The sequence below is a fragment of the Eleutherodactylus coqui genome, chromosome 4 (genome assembly GCF_035609145.1).
Source record: "Eleutherodactylus coqui strain aEleCoq1 chromosome 4, aEleCoq1.hap1, whole genome shotgun sequence".
Lineage (NCBI taxonomy): Eukaryota > Metazoa > Chordata > Amphibia > Anura > Eleutherodactylidae > Eleutherodactylus > Eleutherodactylus coqui.
Window position 1 is genome coordinate 192,553,399 of NC_089840.1, and position 21,558 is coordinate 192,574,956.

Genomic DNA, 21,558 nt, shown 5'->3' on the forward strand with positions numbered 1-21,558 from the left:
AATATTTCACAGAACAATGTTTTATCTTGGCAAGCAATCGTCAATATTTCATAGAACATATGTTTCCAAGATGACCACAAACCTAATGATGGCACATGCTTCAGCTTCTGTTTTCATTACCGAAGTGTCTTTCTGGTAAATATCTAACAAATGTTCTTAATTTATTGGGAAACACCATTGGGGGAAATTTATTAAGACCAGCTTTCCAAATGCCAGACTTAATATTAATCCTGCGCACAATGCGGCTAACATATGAGAAGCGGCACATGCCTCCTTATGTATTAGTTGCATCTCAGCAACTCCATACGCCTACATGGAAATATCTGCCAGGATCCAATCTGGCGGTCATTTCTGGTATAATTTACGCCAGCTTCTGACATAAATTATACATGAATGTTTCGGTGTGTGGCAGCCATGCTCCCTCCTCTCAAGCCACGCCCCTTTGTAGGGAAAGTGGTATGAGCCACTGCAGCAGTCGAAAGGTTGTAGAGTTTTTGCAAAAGCAGGGCATGCAATAAATTTTGCTACTTTTTTACACCAGAACCTGCCGTAAAATGAACAATAGGAGGTGTTGGGAGCAGTGGCAATGCGAGGGCACTCACACAAAGTGAACAGGCTCGGACGGCCCAGACAGATCACTAGTAGAGAGGATCGTTTGATGTCCAACAAGCAGAATAAGTGTTTAATCCACAGCTGGCAGAAATAATCATCATATAATGTATAGGTTTCATATTCTTCTTGCCTGTCTGTGTGCCAGAAGTCAATGGTGACATAGGTTGGTATAAGAGGTTCAGTTCACACCTTCTGTACCACTTGTGGTTAGAGCATAATAACACCTTCAGGCACCAAGAGCCCTGGAACCATAAGTAGTTGTGGAATGAAAACACACTGCTTCCCAGACTTTATTTGCAGAACTCAATTTTCTAAGTTTCAAAAAGTATTAACAAACTTTCTGGTGAGTATTAAATTAATTTAGCTATAGCTATACTCAACCTCAAGGGTGGAACATGTTGGAGGAACATTCAACGGAGATCTTTATAGGACTTTGGCTGTACAATCTCTGGCCAGTCTCGTGACCTGAATAGCATGATGGTAAATGTGGTGGGAAAAATGCATGGCAAAGTTTAAAAAAAAGGCAATAGTTTGAATTCAATTCTACAAATGCTCAGCAATACCACCATGGAGCAGAGCAATCGGAGGGGGAGGACGATTTTCGAATATGTTTATCTCAAGATGCAAGGAAGAAATTACATTGTTTTATAGTTTTACTTGGCATTGATTAGTAAGGCGAGGTGTACACTGCAATGTTTGATCAAATGAGAGCAAATTCACAAGTGACATTGCAAACATAGTAAAAGGTCCAACCTACCCATATTCCTACATTAGTCAGATGGTTCACCATGGCCTTATAAATTTAGTAAAAGGTCCAACCTACCCATATTCTTACATTGGTCAGATAGTCCACCATGGCCTTGTAAACATAGTAAAAGGTCTGTTATCGGCACACACTGGTACCGATCTGATGACCTCGCTGCCAGGTGCCAAATTGGTAGATATGGAAGCCCGTAATGAGAAGATTTGCTAGCAATTATTTATTAATAGTATGAAATCACTCCATGTTATGTCAAGACACTTCTTCATGAGAACTCAATGAATTCTACTTTAGTATCAACATTACCAACTCTTATACAGAAAGAAGAAGGCATATGCAAAGTTATTTGGTACAAAGATTAGTGTTACATAGGTGACAAAGGTTATTGATCATAAGGCTTATTGACATCTACCAAATAGTTTCAAAGCTCTTAAGGGTCGTCTTAGACATGGAAATAACTGCAGTCAGGATATTGTTATCGCATTAGACACTATTTCTGCTCTAGTTGTGTGTTTTCTCTGTGAACACGGCTTAGCCTTATTTAACTTTTCTGTTGACCAACTATCTTAAAATCCTAGTTACTGACACAACAAAGTATAGGTTTTAGTCTTCTATTTAAAGGTCAATAGTCCAATACAAGGTAAGAAACATACACTTATTGCATTCTGAAACTCAACACTTTATATTTCATAACAGGTCCAACCTACCCGTACTTTTACATTGGTCATATAGTCCACCATGACCTTGCAAGTATAGTAAGAGGTCCAATCTACCTATGGTATTAGTGTATTTTGACGCCACCACCAGCTAAGGTTTTGATAGGGGAACGCCCCTGTCACACCCCTAGCTTCCTATTGTATATAGTCCCAAAAGTCCTTGCAGCAGCGTCCAACAAGCTCCGCTGGTGACACACGGCTCTTGACTCCTCTCACCACTGCTCTCCAGTCTTCCCCTTTCCCCCCACGGCGCTGCGGCCAACAAGCTCCGATGCAAGCATTAACCTCTGGCTTCCCCTTTTCCCCTGCGCCGCTGCGACCAACAAGCACAACTGCTGACACAGCACTCCCGCCTACACTCACCACCGCTCCCCAGTCACCCTTTTCTCCCACACTGCTGCGGGAAAAAAGCTCAGCTCCTGACACTGGGCTCCAGGCAACGCTCAGCACCTGTGCTCAATGTTGCCCTTTCCCCCCACGCCGCTGCGGAAAAGCACCTGCGCTGCTGACACTGCGCTTTGGGCCCTGCTGAACACGGATCCCCACTGAAGTCCTGCAGCTGTCACCTTCGTGAACAGCCAGCGCTGAGGGAGGCTGGCGACGTCCTACAGGACCTGTGAGGGTCTATACAGGGAGACAGGCAGCCAGCCAATCAGGAACAGGGTGCGTCAGCCACCTTCCTAACACACTATCTTGACTCCACCACTACTTCCGGTGGCGTCAAGATACACTAATACCCCTACCTGTATTCTTACATTGGTCAGCTAGTCCACCATGACCCTGTATGCCATGGGGAAACATTGAGATTGTGTCATGGCAGTCAGCATTTTCTTACCGCCACTCTCAGCTGCCATTGCATTATCCTCATCATATATTCTTATCATATATTGGTTCCTGAAGACATTCAAGTTTTAGATAATACCATTTATCTGACCTGTATCTTAGGGCAACCGTTGTGAGCGAGCTTCCATCCTACTAGCATTTTCCAAGCATTTCTCTGACATCGTGTTTCTGAGGACCAGCTGCATTTCAGAACGGACTCCTGTTCTTTTTATCTGCTTAAAATTATAATCACTCGGAAAATGACCTCTGAATTTCCACATGTTGGCCAAGAATGACAGCCGAGGAGGATAAGCATGCCTCTAACAGACTCTCGGGGATTTGTGCTGTATGAGGAATAAATGTGACATGAACGCATGACTTTTTAAATATCCTTGCAGCTGTTGTTTACTTGCAAGATCCTTTTTTTCTTGGTTGTGACCAATTTTCGGTGACAGATAAAGAGACCAGAAGCGTTTGTTGCTTTTTTAGTATTGATTAAAGACTGTAACTGGAATACGTCAACTTTTAAAGTTTTATTTTCCTTGCTGAAATTCAGATTGTGTGATTATCGTTGGCTTAGTGGGTCCCATGAAAACAGCAAATTATGTAATTGGGTGTTGCATTTTCAAAAACCGGTAAAGAGGGACATGTTTTTGTTTGAAATTGGTTCAGTCATGATATCCTAGAGTTTAGAGTGGCTTCATACAGATGTATGCGCAAATATGCTTGCACAAGGTATTTATGCAGTGAATGAGGTTGATTTGCGGGCGTGCATAGTACTGTACTTTTTGCACATGGAGGGCATGTTCATATGCACGCTACACCCAGTGTGTGCTATTCCTGATGGATTTGCTCAGCGTATTCCACATTTTCACAACTCCTGTAGACTTTTATGGGGACCTTTTGGTACGCTAATAAGCAGGAAAATAGAACAGGTCATATTTTGTAGAGCGCGTATGATATTCACCTCCAAGAAACATTAATGTGAAGGAACCCATTGACATCAATGGGTTCTATTTCCTGTATAGTGCGTGCGGTAATTCCACGAGCAATGCGTGGCACAAACACATTCATCTGAAAGAGCCCTATACCAATATAGATGTTTGCTCACTGGGGGTTCGATCGCTGGGACTCCTATGAATCACAAGGATGCTGCTCCCTGAGTGAATGAAGTAGCAATGTGTATGCGTAACCATTAGACAGTGAATCGGTGGTCACACACGTGCACTTCTACTGCATTCACTTGGGGTGCACCAATCTTCTTAAAGGGGTATTCCAGTGATTCAAAATGAAAGTTATCCACTTTATAAGGCGGTGATATCTTATTTTGCAATATAATGTTAAAACTAGAGATGATCGAGCATACTCGCTAAGGCAAACTACTAGAGCAAGTAGTGCCTTATTCGAGTACCTGCCCGCTCGTCTCTAAAGATTCTGCTGCCGGTGCGGGTGACAGGTGAGTTGCGGCAGTGAGCAGGGGGGAGCGAGGGGGGGGAGAGAGGGAGAGAAAGATCTCCCCTCCGTTCCTCTCCGCTCTTCCCCACCACTCCCCACCCCCTGCCGGCACCCGAATCTTTAGAGACGAGCAGGCAGGTACTCAAATAAGGCACTACTCGCTCAAGTAGTTTGCCTTATCGAGTATGCTCGCTCATCCCTAGTTAGAACTTGTTTTACAAAGCTGCAGAGATATTGCTTTACCTGTGATCTCCCCCCTGCTAAGTTCTCCACTGGTATCCAATGGTTACGTTCTGTACGCTCCACTGTTTTACTGGTCGGGCACGCTCAGTGCCTTCAAATACTGTAATGATAACACAATATGTAAAGTCGTGAACGTGCACTCCTCAGTAACTGGCAATGGGGTATTGTGGGGGATGTAGCTTTTGCACTTCATGGCAGTCTTTTTTAGATAACAATGTGGAAATTTGAAGTTGGCTGGAAAGTTGGCCAGTGGCTCAGATCAGCAAAAAAAAAGTCCTGAAGTTCATTTTGATGATTTAGAGCAGTGTTTCTCAACTCCAGTCCTCAGGGACCCCCAACAGGTCATGTTTTTAGGATTTGCTCAGTATTGTGATGTAATTATTGTCAGTGCCTCAGACATTGCCACAGGTGGTGTTATTATAGCATATCTTGAAAACATGACCTGTTGGGGTTTGTGAGAACTGAAATTGAGAAACACTGATTTAGGCTGAATGCACACGGACACGCACAGAATCCACCACTGCCCGCGGCCGGCAACGCTAAGTACCTGTCCGTGTCATTTCTCTTCTGTACTGCGGATGTGTGCACAGTACAGATTTTTTTTTTAAATCCTGCTTTTCCCACAGAATCCGCAGCCCATCTGCAATGTCAAGTACGGATGGGCCAGCGATCAAACATTTATCCCCTATCCTGAGGTGGGGTAACCCCTTTAGAGATTATTCTCGAATAGTCACACATACTTTATTATCATGCGGGAGCCTTTACTATACACCGTGCATACGTATCACACTGTGCATACGTATCATCAATGACATGAAAGAAGGATTACAGCAAAGTCTGGTCTAGTAGGCACATTTTGAAAAAGAGCTGCAGATGTCTTCTCTTCCTGCACATGGGCTGAGTGCGTCCGGACTACAATGGGATCCGTCTGTTTGTTGTCTTTCCAGGAAAACGTTGATGAGGATAATTTGAAACTTGCTTCAGTGTTCCCTTACATGCCTACATTAGCAAGAGACACTGAATCCTCTCTTGGCAAATATTCAGTCGCTCTCTTCTCAGAAATTGACAAATGACTTTAAAAGCAAAGCAGTAACATCCTACTTGGTTAAGTCAGCGCAAAAAAATGGAAAGTGTGTTGACAAGTAATTTGTACATAATTATACATAATGTAAGGCACCCTGGGCATCCTGAGAGGTTTCCACTCACTAATTAATAGATTCAGATAAAGCGGTATTTACATGGAGAGATGCAATATCGGGGCTTATTCAGATGAGCGTATTTTCGCATGAAGGAAGTTTGGGGTTTGCAAGAAGCAGGCTGATCCGTCCATGCTAGCGGATTGTTTGGTTATTTTTGCGATGGAAATGCATGTTCACACACTCACGTGTTACACCTTGCCATGGAATAGAATGGCAGTTAAGTGCCTAATTACAGCCAGCTGTCTTCTTCCCCCTGCATTGTACCCCAGGTAACTTCCTCCCGCTCCCTTTTTTTTAAGCTGCCATAGAAGTCTATGGCAGCTTTCTGCATAACACGGGCAAAGATAGAGCAGAACCTATCTTTTCTCGTACGAAGATTTTGCGTAGCAAAAACACGGAAATAATGGGTGAGTTTTCTGCAAAATCGCAAAAAAAAAAAAATAGAACATGCTATATTTTTCTAGCTTGCAGCATCACTGCGAGAGAAAAATCGCACATTTCAATACACTCATTGAAAACAAAGGGGTCTGTTTCCTTGCGAGTTTTGTACAGCCTAAGGGTGCATTCAGATGACCGTATATTGGCCGCATATTCACGCCGGCCGATATACGGCATCCCTCTCTGCAGGGTGAGCAGGCTGGAAGAGCCAGGAGCAGTGCTCTGAGCTCCCACCCCCTCTCTGCCTCCTCTCCACCCCCTCTCTGCCCCCCTGCACTATTTTCAATGAGGAGAGGCGGGACGGGGGCGGAGCCAATCTCCAGAACTTAGCCCTGCCCTGCCTCCGTGGAGAGGCGGTGGAGAGGAGGCAAAGAGGGGGTGGGAGCTCAGAGCACTGCTCCCGGCTCTTCCAGCCTCCTCCCCCTGCAGAGAGAGACGCCGTATATCGGCGGGCGTGAATACCCAGCCGATATACGGTCATCTGAATGCACCCTAAGGCTCCTTCAGATAGACGTATTTGCACGTATTTTTGCTAGCACGATATGCAGACAATAGAACCTATTGATGTCAATAGGTTCGTTCACATCAACAAATTTTTGTGCACGCATTTATTGCGCGTAAAAAATAAACCATGCCCTATTTTACTGCATATTTGCACACTAATGGCGCATTCAGACGACTGTATATCGGCCGGGTATTCACGCCCGCCAATATACGGCATCTCTCTCTGCAGGAGGAGAAGGCTGGAAGAGCCGGGAGCAGTGCTCTGAGCTCCTGCCCCCTCTCTGCCTCCTCTCCACCCCCTCTCCGCCCCTCTGCACTATTTGCAATGAGAGGCGGTGGGACGGGGCGGGGCTAAGTCTCGAGGATTGGCCCCGCCCTGTCCCGCCTCTTCTTGTTGAAAATAGTGCAGAGGGGCAGAGAGGGGGTGGAGAGGAGGCAGAGAGGGGGCGGGAGCTCAGAGCACTGCTCCCGGCTCTTTCAGCCTCCTCCCCCTGCAGAGAGGACACCATATATCGTCCGGCGTGAATACGCGGCCGATATCCGGTTGTCTGAATGCGCCCTAAAGCTCCATTCACATGGGGTGGATTGGTTGTGGTAAAAACTGCACCAAAAAGTGGATTGGTTTGTACTACTACTATGTTTGTAGTAAAATGTGGCAAAAAAAAGCATGCAGTTTTCCAGTTACACTTTTTGGTGCCGTTTTTATTGCAACTGAACTGCCCTGTGTGATTGGAGCCTGCGGTCATCTTCACATGAGTATGGTTTTGTACAGAAAATCTGCACATGAAATGCACAGAGAATAGAACCCATTGTTTTCAATGAGTTCATTCTCACTGTTGCTTTTGCGTATGCGCAAAAAAAAATCTCAGCATTCTCTATCTCGGTGTGCATTTGCGCACTAAAGGCACCATAGCAGTCTATGGTGGGTGCACACCTGAAACCTGCGCAATTGCCCTGGGAAATCAACACACTGGGGACTAATTAAAACTGCACAGCTTTTTAAATCACGGCATGGGTGTGTTCTGCAATAGCGCAATTTTTTGCGCAGTGAAGCTAACAAGCACAATATACGCTCGTCTGAAGTGGCCCCAACACAAAGCTGTCCTTTATCTATTACCAGGTTACTACATACATGTCCACCCTGCGCCATAAACTTATATACATTAAAAGTTTCCTCAACGGCTTTGGTTACTTCATCCCATATAATTCCATAAAGGGAAACCCTAATTATGCATATTGCTTGTATAAAAGTGGGTGTTATGATATTTATAGTCTGGAGTATGAGTTTGCTATATTCTGTATACTAATAGAATGAACAGGCATTCAGTAATTTGTATACTTTGATCTTCCTGTTGTATCTTTAGTATGAAAATAATATTGATATTTTGTTTCTTTTGTAGGAAAATAGTGGAGGATGCAAACTTTCCAGAAGCATGGCTTTGTTCTAATGCCTAAAGGAGAAGAGACAAAGCCTCACACCAAAAATTAAAGTGATGTCCCATTGGAAACTTTCTGTGCCATGGATAGATTGCAGTACGTCCCCATGGACCTCAGGGATGTGCTGAGGACAATCAGGATGAATGCTAAATATGCTCTCTTTTTAGCCTTAGTGGTCGTTCTGGTCATTATTGAGAAGGAAAACAAGATCATCTCAAAGTAAGAGAATGGGAATAAGTTTAGATAATAAACATAAAATGGAAGAAGACATCTATGTACATGTTGGCTATGGTATATCTGACATGGATTTTTTCTAAAATATCTGAGGCTGAAATTCAGATTTCTGTCGTAGATGTGCCAGCTGATCTGCAAAGAGCTAAAGTCCATTGTAACTCAGTAGGGCTGGTGACACACTACTGTACCTTTGCCGCATTTTTGCATCTCTAATACGGACGTGAGTTCCCGCATGACTGCAAATCTCCTGACCCAAACTCCGAGCATCATAGAAGACCTGAGGTCAGGGCGGGACATACCTCTGTATTATGGACGCATCTGGAATATTGTGGCCTATCACTGGCCTAATCTACGAATTTTACTTAATTCATTTGCATTAGCTGTGGAATGCCAGTGGATTCTGACGAGATTTAGGTGCAAAATCCTAACAGAATCCTGAACTAATGAATGTGGCCGAATTGCTCACATTACACACAGAAGCCATACAGTAATGAGTTTGCTTAAAGTTCTGTCCAGATTGCCCATGCAAACTAACACTTATTGTGTAATTTTCTTCATGAAAATCCATGGCAGTGACTTACAGCAACATATTAATTTGTCTTACTTAAAGTACTACAATACATTACAATTACATTTACTAAACTTGTAAAAATGGAAAAGCTACCAGTGAAAGAATGAAGAAATTGGCACAGCTGGACAGCGGCACAATCACAGAAGGAGAATACGAAATGTGAAATGATTCGGCTTTTTTCAATAACCGGGCTTCAAAGGTTTTTGATAACCATAAATCAAAAGTCCCCATTACTGAAAGATTGTTCTGTTGGAATAAATAATAGCCCAACAAGATTACATTTTTTTTTAACGTTGGACCTATTTGGGGGTATATTTGAAGCACTGATTCCAAAAAAGCTCCACTTTTCGAGATATACTATTTTGACAAACGTATGGGGACGCACATCGAGGGTGATGAAATTTTGTTTCATTCACCTTTTCACAATCTGGTGTTGGGCTGGTGTTGGACTTCGGAAAGTGTTAATGACTGCAGTAACCCTCCTGGGCATGCTTTTTAAAAAAAATTAAATTCTTTATTTGTAGTTTAAACTTGGGTACAGAAAGAAGAGGGAAGGGGGGGGGGGTACATAGTTAAACACGTTGAGACTTGTTTTCATATACATTAGTACAGGCGATTGTATTTCACATAATGAGAGAGATTAGACAGTGATAGGAAAAAGGGGAAAAGGGAAAGGGAATATGAAGGACACAGGAGGGAGTGTGGAGGAATAACAGGGTTGGTTTTCCAGTAGCTTGCTTCATGATCTATGTGTGAAGGGATTTGCCTCCATTCCTCAAGTAGAGCTTCACATAGTGATGCGGGGGAGGATGTGCTCATAGGGCGTGCACAGCTAAGGCATTCTAGTTCATTCCAAAAGATGCTTGATTGGATTGAGTTCCAAACTCTGGGCTTGTCAATGAAGTTTGCAGACATTCTGCTTATGAAACCAAGCCTCAACACTACATGCTGTATGAAATAGTGCTTGGTCATGTTAACAGACATAAAGCGACACCAAAGTTTTTCCACAGGGTAGGTAATGCCACATTGTTTAGAATGTCTTTGTACCCATTGGCGTTGAAGGTTGACTTCACTGCAACGAATGGCCGTAGTGCTTCCCAGCAGAAACTCCCCCAAACCATTGCAGAACCTCCTCCAAATTTCACTGTTGGGATGATGCAGTCATGTAGAAACTGCTCTTCATAAAACCCGCCATACCCAAGTGCGGCCATCTGATGGGAAGATGGTGTACTGTGATTCACCTGTCCACAACACTTGCTTTTACTCATTTACCATCCAAGAACGATGCTCCAAGCATGATCTCAGGTGCCTCTGTGCATTTACTATTGGGCTTGTGCACAGCCACTCGCCCGTGGTAACCCTTCGCATTCAGTTTCCTACAGATGGTTCTGGTGCTAATGAATGTCCAACGGCCTGTGAGACCCCCTGAGTGAGTGTCTTGGCAGACGATGTGTGTGATGCTTTCACAGCTCGTACAAGGCATCACTATTCCCGTTCTGTCTATTTACGAGGTCTCCCCGAATGTGGCTGCACTACACACACACCACATATTTTACATTTCCAAATAAAATTGTCAACTATGGACTTCAGAAAGTGTTAAAGCTCTGCGATGTCCCATACTGATTGGTTGCTCAGGTGACTCCCACGACCATACCCTGTAGGAAGTCTGTAAACTCTACACCTGTGACATTCTGATGGTTTCTGTTACCATACAGCGCGGCACGGGGTCCCGCGGTCGGCGCGCATCGCTCCGGCGTTGGCTCCAGCAGCCTGGAGCCCTGTGTCGAGGTCATCCCAGCAGCTTGGGTTGGCCAGTGGGCGGCGGCGTGGGCGTGCCCACCCGTAGGGTGCCGCCCGCACTCCTCTGTGCTTCTTATACAGCAGTGGGTGGAGTTGCCTCCTCCCACTCTCCGCCCCTGGGCGGAACCTTGTGGTTAAAAGACTGGCAGTGAACTGAGCTCACTGCCAGTTATTGGTTCTGCATGCACCTAGCCAGTCTGTCTGCGGTTCTCCTCAGCCAGTCCCTGGTTGCCGGTCAGCTCCCTCTGGTTCCCTATTACTCTGTCTGTTTTTGTTGGTTCTGTTTGCCTCTAATCTAGTCTGGCCCAGTCAGCACTAGTTGCTATCCAGCACCCTGCCAGTTTGCCTGTGAGTTCCACCTCCAGCCTTGTTAGTTTTGTTGGTCTGATTCATCTGCCTCCTCTGTTGGCACTCTGTTCCCCCCATTAGGTAGTTTCCTTCTTGTCAGCCAGGTCCCTAGCCAGGGCAGGGACCGCCGTCCAGTTGTCCGCCTGGGGTTAGCCAGGGCCGAGGCAAGTAGGCAGGGACAGTGGGGTGCGGGAAGATCAGGGCACCCCACTTGGCGCTCGGGGGGCAGAGTGCCGTAACATAATAACTGGCCCTTAAAATATTGTTTTTCTTTTCATGGCGGCGATCAGCGGCCTTGCAAACCAGCTGCAAGACCTGGTGCCGGTGATCCGGGATTTGTCAGCTCGCATGGTGGCCCAGGAGCAGTGGGCGTTGTCGCAGGGGCAGAACGCCTTTACCTGTCCCGAACCCAAGTGCCCTCTTCCTGAGGTGTTCTCTGGGGAGAGGAACAAGTTTTTTTGTTTTTCAACAGGCGTGTCGCCTGTTTTTTCGGATGCGTCCCCATTCTTCCGGCTCGGAGGTCCAGAGGGTCGGGCTTATAATGTCCCTGCTGCGGGGCTCTGCCCAGACCTGGGCCTTTTCCATTCCCGAGGGTTCCCCCTCCCTGCAGTCGGTGGACTCCTTTTTTCAGGAACTCGGGGGTATCTTCGATGAACCGGACCGAGTGGGGTTGGCGGTTTCGCGGTTGCTGGCGCTGCACCAGGGGTCGCTTTGTGTGGAGGATTATTGCTCCAATTTCAGACGCTATGCGGGCGATACTGCATGGAACGATAGCGCCCTGAAAGACGTTTTTATGCAAGGTCTCTCGGACGCGGTCAAAGAACTGTTGATCTCCCATCCCGTTCCCGGGTCCGTAAAGGAGGCTATGGAGTTAGCAGTGAAGGCAGATAGGAGGCTCAGGGCTGGGAAGCAAGATAGACTGATCCATAGAGTCAGGGAGGTCATTTGTCCTGTTCCCTCCCCGCCCGTACCAGTCTCTGTTCCCGAACCTATGGAACTGGACCCGCTGGACCCCAAGGAGCGACGCCGGATTCGGTTATTACATCAACTCTGTCTCTACTGCGGGAAAGCTGGACATCGGGTGATAACTTGCCCCTGGAGGCCTCAGCGTCCACAGTCTGAATCGGCAGAAAGACTTCCAGTCCTAGGCGATTGCAGGGAGGGTCGCCTAGGACCTCAGGTACGTCCTAGACTTCTGATACCCTGCCAGGTTAGATTCCGGAACTTCTCCCGCCTAGGGCAGGCGTTTATTGATTCCGGAGCAGCTGCTAACCTGATAAGCATGCGTCTCGTTGAGCCCCTGAGGGCGGAATTTGTGGCGCTGAAGACGCCAATTCGTTTTGCTAGCATTGATGCTACTCCTCTTGCGTCGGGCTTGGTACGATGGAGGACCCCAGTGTTACAACTCACGGTGGGGGGTCGCCATTCGGAAGGTCTATCATTCCTGGTGATGGAGAAAATGTCGGTAGACATGGTACTAGGGATGCCGTGGCTGGCGTTGCACAACCCCCAATTCGATTGGGCCACTGGGGAGCTAACCCAGTGGGGGCCGTCCTGCCATAGCCATCGCGCTCCCCTTCCGCCCTGCTCAGTCGATACCGCACTCAGTCCCCGAGGTATCACTTACCCTCACACCCCGTCCGCCCGTCCTGCTGCTGATGTCGCCGCCGGTGCGCTGCAGGGGGGACGGAAGAAAGGGGTGGGGTCTCGTATGCAGTTGCGTTATGAGGAGAGTCTGTCGGTATTTGAGCCGTACAGGGTGGGACAGAAGGGGTACCGGCCCTCTGGAAATCGCAAAAGGAGGGGTCGCACGGGGTTCCATAAGTCTTTGTCGAAACCTGTTGTCTCTTCGGTGATGCCCACCTCCGGTCCCCCGCCGCCCACCCTGGTCTGTGATGAAGTTGAACACAAGGCTCAGGAGGTCCTGGATTCTTGCCGGGGTCCAGGAACCTTACAATATTTGGGGGCCCGGAAGAGTTTTTTGGAGTATGATAGCTCAGATGACAGTGATTTTAAAGTTAGAGATGCCTCAGATTTTGAAGGCAGCGTCATTGGTAGCGAGGATGGGTCAAAAGACAGTGGTGAATGGTTGGACATTGACTCGGAAGACGACCTGAAACATGACGATATGTCAACGGTTGGCCCTGAAGGAAATGGGGCAGCCACAGACTACCGAAGTCATGGACCTAAGGATCAGTCCATGGTGTCCGCTCAGGAGGGTCACATTCTCGGGTTGGTACAGCGTTTTCACAGCCGTTGCCTGGATAAGCCTGGTCGAGTTTCCTGGGGCCCGGAGGTCCCCTGTCAGAGGGGGGGTAATGTTACCATACAGCGCGGCACGGGGTCCCGCGGTCGGCGCGCATCGCTCCGGCGTCGGCTCCAGCAGCCTGGAGCCCTGTGTCGAGGTCATCCCAGCAGCTTGGGTTGGCCAGTGGGCGGCGGCGTGGGCGTGCCCGCCCGTAGGGTGCCGCCCGCACTCCTCTGTGCTTCTTATACAGCAGTGGGTGGAGTTGCCTCCTCCCACTCTCCGCCCCTGGGCGGAACCTTGTGGTTAAAAGACTGGCAGTGAACTGAGCTCACTGCCAGTTATTGGTTCTGCATGCACCTAGCCAGTCTGTCTGCGGTTCTCCTCAGCCAGTCCCTGGTTGCCGGTCAGCTCCCTCTGGTTCCCTATTACTCTGTCTGTTTTTGTTGGTTCTGTTTGCCTCTAATCTAGTCTGGCCCAGTCAGCACTAGTTGCTATCCAGCACCCTGCCAGTTTGCCTGTGAGTTCCACCTCCAGCCTTGTTAGTTTTGTTGGTCTGATTCATCTGCCTCCTCTGTCGGCACTCTGTTCCCCCCATTAGGTAGTTTCCTTCTTGTCAGCCGCCAGGTCCCTAGCCAGGGCAGGGACCGCCGTCCAGTTGTCCGCCTGGGGTTAGCCAGGGCCGAGGCAAGTAGGCAGGGACAGTGGGGTGCGGGAAGATCAGGGCACCCCACTTGGCGCTCGGGGGGCAGAGTGCCGTAACAGTTTCTGTATGAGAATGTGCCTGTGAGATATTTTCCTTTATACATAATGCTCACACATCTGATTGCATATCCCCTTCTGATTTCACCTGACAGAACAGGATTGGTGGGTGCTTCAATACTTTAGTCAACATAGTGTATGGAAAGAAATTTCATAACTTCCTTACATTTTAGATTTTTTGTCAATATTCAAACATTTTGTTATTCAACACGCCATTCTGTAGACATTTTGGTGTAATTTGTTAATTATAAGGAAGGTTGGGTTACTTATGACAATATAACACCTCCATTCTAATCATTCTAATTTCTTACATTGTTTACAGTTTGAGTCATTTACTTTATTGATGTAACACATTTACATAGTCCCTCAAAATTAATTGGTAATAAGTCATAAATTACTCAGATTTCATACATTTTATGGATAAGCTTGAGTCTAGTGCCTCCATTTGCTCAAGTTGTCAAGAACTTTGTTGGCAACCTTAAAGCAGACGACTACTCTGAATGAGTGCAGGGCATGCTCTCCAATTTTAAAAATTGGGTGTAACATAAACATTAAAATCCACTACCATCTCAGCCACATGGATTGCTCTCCAGAAAATGTTAGTGACTTCAGCAAAGAGCAAGGAGAAAGACCCCACCAAAACATAAAAACCATGGATGAGAGATACCAGGGAAGGTGGGATACCTATTTGACAATATTGTTTCTGTTAATATTCATATACTGTAATCATTTTTTTTTTTTTTAAATAAGACCATTAAAGATCCTGAATTTCGAGGGACTAGTGGTTGGAGCAGCATGGATGCTGTATCTCCATAACTAGAACTGATAGGCAAAAGTAGTACTAGTTTTGGAATCAGCGCTCCCAAAATACTCAAGAGTAGGTCTAACTTTTAAGGCACCAAAATGTGTTTTTTCCAGTGTAAAGTCTTTGGAGCCCTACTGTGCCTTTGTATTCATCTGATTTAAGTAATATGTCATACAGAGGCACCATATGACTGTACATGGACTACCTACAGCTCCATAGTACAGCACCTGAAGACCTCTGTGTTGCTTTGTACAGACTTTGTGCACATTTCTTTGCCGAGTGCTTGAGGCCTTACTATAAGATGGTAACAGTCATATCCAAAGAGATCTCGCTGTTGGCTAGTATAGACTTTCCCCGTGAGCACTTAGAACATTGAATTGCCTAATTAGAGTGATGCTATTTTCACAAGACTTTTGTTAGCAGACCATGACAACTTTAGTGATATCTATAGAACATGTAATTTACACAAACGACAGTTGCAGGGAAAATACTTAAAATTACGTGTAAGACATTTTCTGGTTGGATATATCCGGTTCCTAAATCAGGTTCCTGTCTGATTGGGCAATGCTGATCACATAAACAAAAAATGCAGAATTTGATTTAAATATGGGAAATGTTTTGTTATTAATTATTTTCCTTTTTTCACTTGCAGGGTATCAGACAAACTTAACCTGAAGCAAATGCCACAAAACATATTTGAGATCAACAGTACACATTCCAATATTGTCTACTCCGAAAATGGTTCCTTGCTGTCGCTTAGTGAGCTGGACTCTGCTTTTTCTCAGTTAAGGAAACAACTGGTTAATGTTACCCTTCAACTTGGCGGGGATAACCCATTCCCTGCAGACCTTCCTAAAATGCCCCGTAGACATATACTGCTGATGGCCACCACACGCACAGGATCGTCTTTTGTAGGCGAGTTCTTCAACCAGCAGGGAAATATCTTTTATTTGTTTGAACCCCTTTGGCACATTGAACGGACGGTGTCTTTTGAATCGATTGGTGCCAATGCTGTTGCTTCAGCAATTGTTTACAGAGACGTTCTCCAGCAACTTCTCCTCTGCGATCTACATATATTGGAGAATTTTATTTCACCACCTCCTGAAAACCATCTTACCAGGTTCTTATTCCGTAGAGGTTCTAGCAAGTCTTTATGTGAAGACCCAGTGTGCACCCCTTTTGTGAAAAAAGCCTTTGAAAAGTATCACTGCAAAAATCGTCGATGTGGTCCTCTAAATATGACATTAGCAATGGAAGCATGCTTAAAAAAAGATCATGTGGCTATTAAGGCAGTACGTATCCGACAACTGGAGTTTCTACGTACTCTTGTAGAAGAGCCAAGACTTGATATGAGGATAATACAGTTAGTGCGTGACCCAAGAGCAGTACTGGCTTCTCGTATGGTTGCCTTCTCTGGCAAATATGAATCATGGAAAAAATGGGCCCTAGAGGGGGCAGCTCCTATACATGAGGATGAAGTCCAAAAACTAAGGGGGAATTGTGAGAACATCCGTTTGTCTGCAGAACTGGGCCTTAGTCAACCAGATTGGCTTAGAGGCCGATATATGCTCATGCGATATGAAGACATTGCTAGATTTCCTCTTGAAAAGGCCAAAGAAATGTATAAATTTTCCGGGATCACACTTACACCACAGGTGGAAGAGTGGATCATCAAGAATACCCAAGCTTCCCAAGACAGTAGTGGTATCTACTCTACCCAAAAGAACTCTTCAGAACAGTTTGAGAAGTGGCGATTCAGCATACCATTTAAACTAGCCCAGGTAGTTCAGGATGTATGTGCACCAGCAATGAAAGTTTTTGGCTACAAACTGGCTAATGACGTAGAGACACTTACAAATCGATCAATCAGTTTGCTAGAAGATAAGGTTAATTTCTGGGTGACGTAGTGTTTTGCTATTTAAATTATTTATATTGGGTTAAGAACTGCCATTGAACTTTGTGCTTGAAACAGGGAAGGCAGATGGGAGAGGGCTAATTTGCACCTGCTGAGCCGCAATGCGCCATCTTTTAAGCCTGTGTGCATTTTTCAGTGTATTACTTCCTAAATTAGGAAGCTTTTCTTATTGAAATATCAGGGGAAGAAGCTGAAAGATGCCGATTCTCCAGATTGGCTTTTAAAGTGGGTGATTCCTACTGATGTACAGAAACTGCCTACTTTTCCAGGTACTAAATCAGTCTATGCCTGGAAGAAGTATTACTTTCTCCGCAGCACAAGCGGTTTTCTGAAGTCGAATTAAGGATTTTCTGCACTACAAGGCATCCAAAAAGTTTAAGAACTCTGCAAACTTAAAATTGCTCAACATCAATTATGAAGTTTCACGTGCAGAGAATAAAAGCTTTACCATTTTTGAGGGCAAGAAGCCTTTGCGAATGGTCCATTTTTTAAATGATAGGTTTATTATTTAGCTTGTCTTGCATACGAGGACAGTGGATTGTTATACAAGTAATGTTGCCACTCACGGCAGATCTTTTCTTATGACACTCGGAATGGGAGAGAGACATTCGAAGGCAGTGTCACAAGCTTGCATCCTCTCGAAGAGAAAAAGTATTTATGATACATCTGAGATGGGAAGCTACAACACTCCGAGTCCTTATCATTTCACATAAAGATTCCCAACTTTACAAAGTGTCCTTTCTTACAAAGCTTTAACACAGTTGGCTATGGCTTTGCATGTGAAATCAAATACTTTATAGCAGAGGAAGTCATTTTGTTTATTTCTTGAGGCTGTGAGGTTGCACCACCTGTTTCTCGCTTATTCTAACACTCCATAAAGTGTGAGCAGACCTCTCACCTGTCTTCTCCATTCATTGAGGTTTGTAATGAGCTAATGAATGCTTTTCAATAGGACTGTGTAGTGTTCATAGCAGAGTAGCGGGCAGCTGGTCTTGTCCAAACTTTTATTATTAGTTCAATGTAGAGATTAGACTATAATTTAAGATCAACATGAAGGAGCTTTTGTTAGCCCAGACATATTAAGGATTTGTCACTGGTATATAACACAACAAGTACACGATAGCCGATAGGCAGACACTGGGAGCAAATGCCAGGGATCCGCTGTTTTTCTACATATTTCTACGTCCCCCTTGATGTATTGCACAATATTTCGTCATTAAATTATGATTACACCAAAAACTGGACACTCAGGTTTGGTTGAATATAGTTAGTTAACAATCTTGTATGACTTTAATATTTTCCCGGGGTCCTGTGATGACTTTAGCACTCAACAGTGCTGGACACCAAGTGAGTCTATTACTGGGACTACTCCTTACGGACTGAATGTGAATATGCAGTTTTAAATCCACCAATACACCATGAGTATTTAATCAAAAATATTTGTTTGACTACATTAGAAAAGAAATTTACTGTTCAAGTGGGGAACCAGTAATGCTGATCTGGGATGGTTTCATGCATGGTGCCATGGCTGGACATCCCTGGGCTTTACTGTAGAGTTAGAATCAGATCATTTATAGCTAGTAAAGATTTTCAGGTCTCTAAAAGAAGCAGTTTGGGATTGTGTTGGTTGAAAGTGCACTTTTTATGTAAAAAGTTCATAATTTTATTATGCAATGTAGTTAACGACCTGCAGGAACTTGTCCTACTCTAGGATTAGCACCTCGTTAATAACGATTCATTATTTCTTCTAAGTAACATAACATAAGAATGTTCAAACATGACAATAATTTGTCCTAACAAAGAACAGGTGTGTTATGAAAAGATCAGAATATGCGGTTATAATAGGCCGTCCCTTTCATTGAAATTCCTTTGTGCTTTCCTGCTTGGATGCCTTCTAAAAGAGAACTGAGAAATAGTTGTGGCTACGAATTTGACTTTAAAAATGTAGGGGGCTACGGTTTAATGGGCAGACACAATGGAGTTTGTTTTGTATCTTCTACAAATACTTTTCACTTATTATTTTTTAAAAATTCAGTAAAATTATATGTATTTTAAAGTGCTAAACTGGCTATAGACCTAATGATAATTGTTAAAGTGAACCCCCAGGTTCAGTACAGAATTCTGTCCGAGGACAGGTGAGGTGGAGGGTTATATTACCTGCAATTATTCTTCTCTGCTGCCTTTCCAATTCGCTGGTTTTGGGCCCTTTTTTGGCTGTCCAGGATGGCTGCAGCAGTCTTCTAACTACCCAATGCACACTGTGCACCGCTGTCTGATGGGCAATGCTGATCACTTGAGTATCTCTGGACAATCAGAGAGCAGGCATAGTGCATCAGTGGTCTTAACACTACCAATGCACTGTTGAGAATTAGGTAGTGTGAGGATTGTGTCGGCCATCTTTGACGGCTGAAAACAGGACCTGGAACTGGTGGATCAGAGGGATGGCAAAGAAGAACAACTGTAATATATTACTTGCCCATCTGGTCCCAGGACAGAATTCTGTTCTGAAACCGAAGGGTCACTTTAAAGAGGTTAACGTACTCAGATAACCCCCTTCCATATGACCTGTTTAAGTAAATGGATGTCATAGATGGGAGTTCCCTGTACAGAACCCATCTTTTTGAGCAGGAAATTAGTGCTGCTAATCATGAGCGATTTCCGCTCTGGCAGACCCAAACCGTCCATTTATTATATGATATGATCGATTTCTCAGGAAACTCTATATGAGTCACATTAGAATTTGAAAAACCCTCTTGAAAATGCCCGCCTTGTATTGTAAATTTCAAATTTGTGTATCAAATAAATTTACAGTACCAATCAAAAGTTTGGACACCTTTTTTATTTCATGTTTTTTTCTTGTTTCTTTTTTTTAAACTTTTTTTTTATTTTCTACATTATAGATTCATATCAGGGGCGTACCTAAAGGCTCATGGGCCCGGGTGCAAAAGTTCAGCTCGGGGCCCCCCCACCCCGGGCCTTCACCCCACACGCCCCCGTACCCATACCTAGATCGCGCTGCATACATGATCTGCCCCTTGGCGTAATCTTTCCAAACATGATGCATTTCCTGCACTACATGAAGATTTGTTTGCAGCCCCGCAGGCCACTCTCACACATACCTCTTTTTACTGCTATTAGCACAGCGCCCCGAGCGCCGTACTAACCGCGGTACAACACTCCCATAGATTTTAATGAGGTTACTCAGATTTGTGCTCGAACATGGTGTTTCTAACGCTGTGATTTTCGAGAGCTGTCTGTTCTGTTCCTGCATTTTTGTGGTTTTTAACACATCTCATCACCTATCACAATGATGGGGTGCATTGAAGAGTGCTGTCAAACGCTGTAACCTGTGTTCAAAAACGCTGCTCGAAATTCCGGTAAAAATGCCACGATTTTGAGCTGCGTTTTCTGAACACCTGTGAGAGCGGTCTCAGGGGGGGTCATGTTTTTGTTGTACTTTAGAACCACAATTAAGACACATAAAAAACCTGCATGCAGTATTTAAAGACCGCGTACGGTATTTGGGTGACTACCCACTAGAGTTTTTTTTCACGGCGAAATTCGCAGCGGTTTTTTTTTCTGCAGGGTTCTATGGGACTTGTAATGTTAAAATCACGATCGCGCAAAACCGCGATTTCATGGTAAATCATGATTTTGCGCGATCGCTACTTTAACATTACAAGTCCCATAGACCCCTACAGAAAAAAAAAACGCTGCAAATTTCGCCGTGACAAAAAAATGTAGTGGGTAGTCACCCTAAAGGAGCTGCAGACACCATTAATAACAGCATGCGGTTTTGATGCATTTTTTAATTGCGTGTAAAGGGTGCAAATAAATACAGTAAATCCAGGGAGATGTATAACTTATACCAAAGAGAGAGATAGATAGATAGATAGATAGATAGATAGATAGATAGATATGAGATAGATAGATAGATATGAGATAGATAGATAGATATGAGATAGATAGATAGATATGAGATAGATAGATAGATAGATATGAGATAAATAGATGGATAGATAGATATGAGATGGATGGATAGATAGATAGATAGATAGATAGATATGAGATAAATAGATGGATAGATAGATATGAGATGGATGGATAGATAGATAGATAGATAGATATGAGATAGGTAGATATGAGATAGATAGATAGATATGAGATAGATACATAGATAGATAGATATGAGATAGATATGAGGTAGATAGATATGAGGTAGATAGATATGAGATAGATAGATACATAGATAGATATGAGATAGATATGAGGTAGATAGATATGAGATAGATAGATAGATATGAGCTAGATATGAGATAGATAGATATGAGATAGATAGATAGATAGATAGATATGAGATAGGTAGATATGAGATAGATAGAGGAGGGAGACAGACAGATACACACACACATATACACTTACCCCAGAGCTCAGTCCACTTCTCCTCCATGTGACAGCAGCAGCAGGAGAGGTAAACTCAGAAGCTTGCCCGTTCAGCAGGGAGCAGGGGGGGCAGCACATGATCACTGTGCCCTGCCGTCGCATGTGACCTCCTCCCCTGCCGTCCCATGTGACCTCCTCCCTCCTCCCCTGCCGGCCCATGTGAGTACCTCCCTGCTTTTCCTCTCAGGCTGGCTGTTCTGACTGCCGCATCATGCGGGGGAAAGAACGGCGAGCCATTAATGCACTGAT

At 44.7% G+C, this 21,558-nt stretch overlaps 1 protein-coding gene across 4 annotated transcripts in view; it reads left to right on the forward strand.

Annotated features, from left to right (window-relative positions):
- Positions 1-19,689, forward strand: part of CHST3 (carbohydrate sulfotransferase 3) — a 114,640-nt gene extending 94,951 nt beyond the window's left edge. For all 4 annotated transcript variants that reach the window (XM_066600485.1, XM_066600487.1, XM_066600489.1 and 1 more), the window contains 2 exons: positions 8,150-8,405; positions 15,604-19,689. In XM_066600485.1, the coding sequence (XP_066456582.1) occupies positions 8,269-8,405; positions 15,604-16,858 (1,392 nt within the window). In that variant the 5' untranslated portion in view covers positions 8,150-8,268 and the 3' untranslated portion in view covers positions 16,859-19,689. The remainder of the gene's footprint in view (positions 1-8,149; positions 8,406-15,603) is intronic.
- Positions 19,690-21,558: the final 1,869 nt, after the last annotated feature.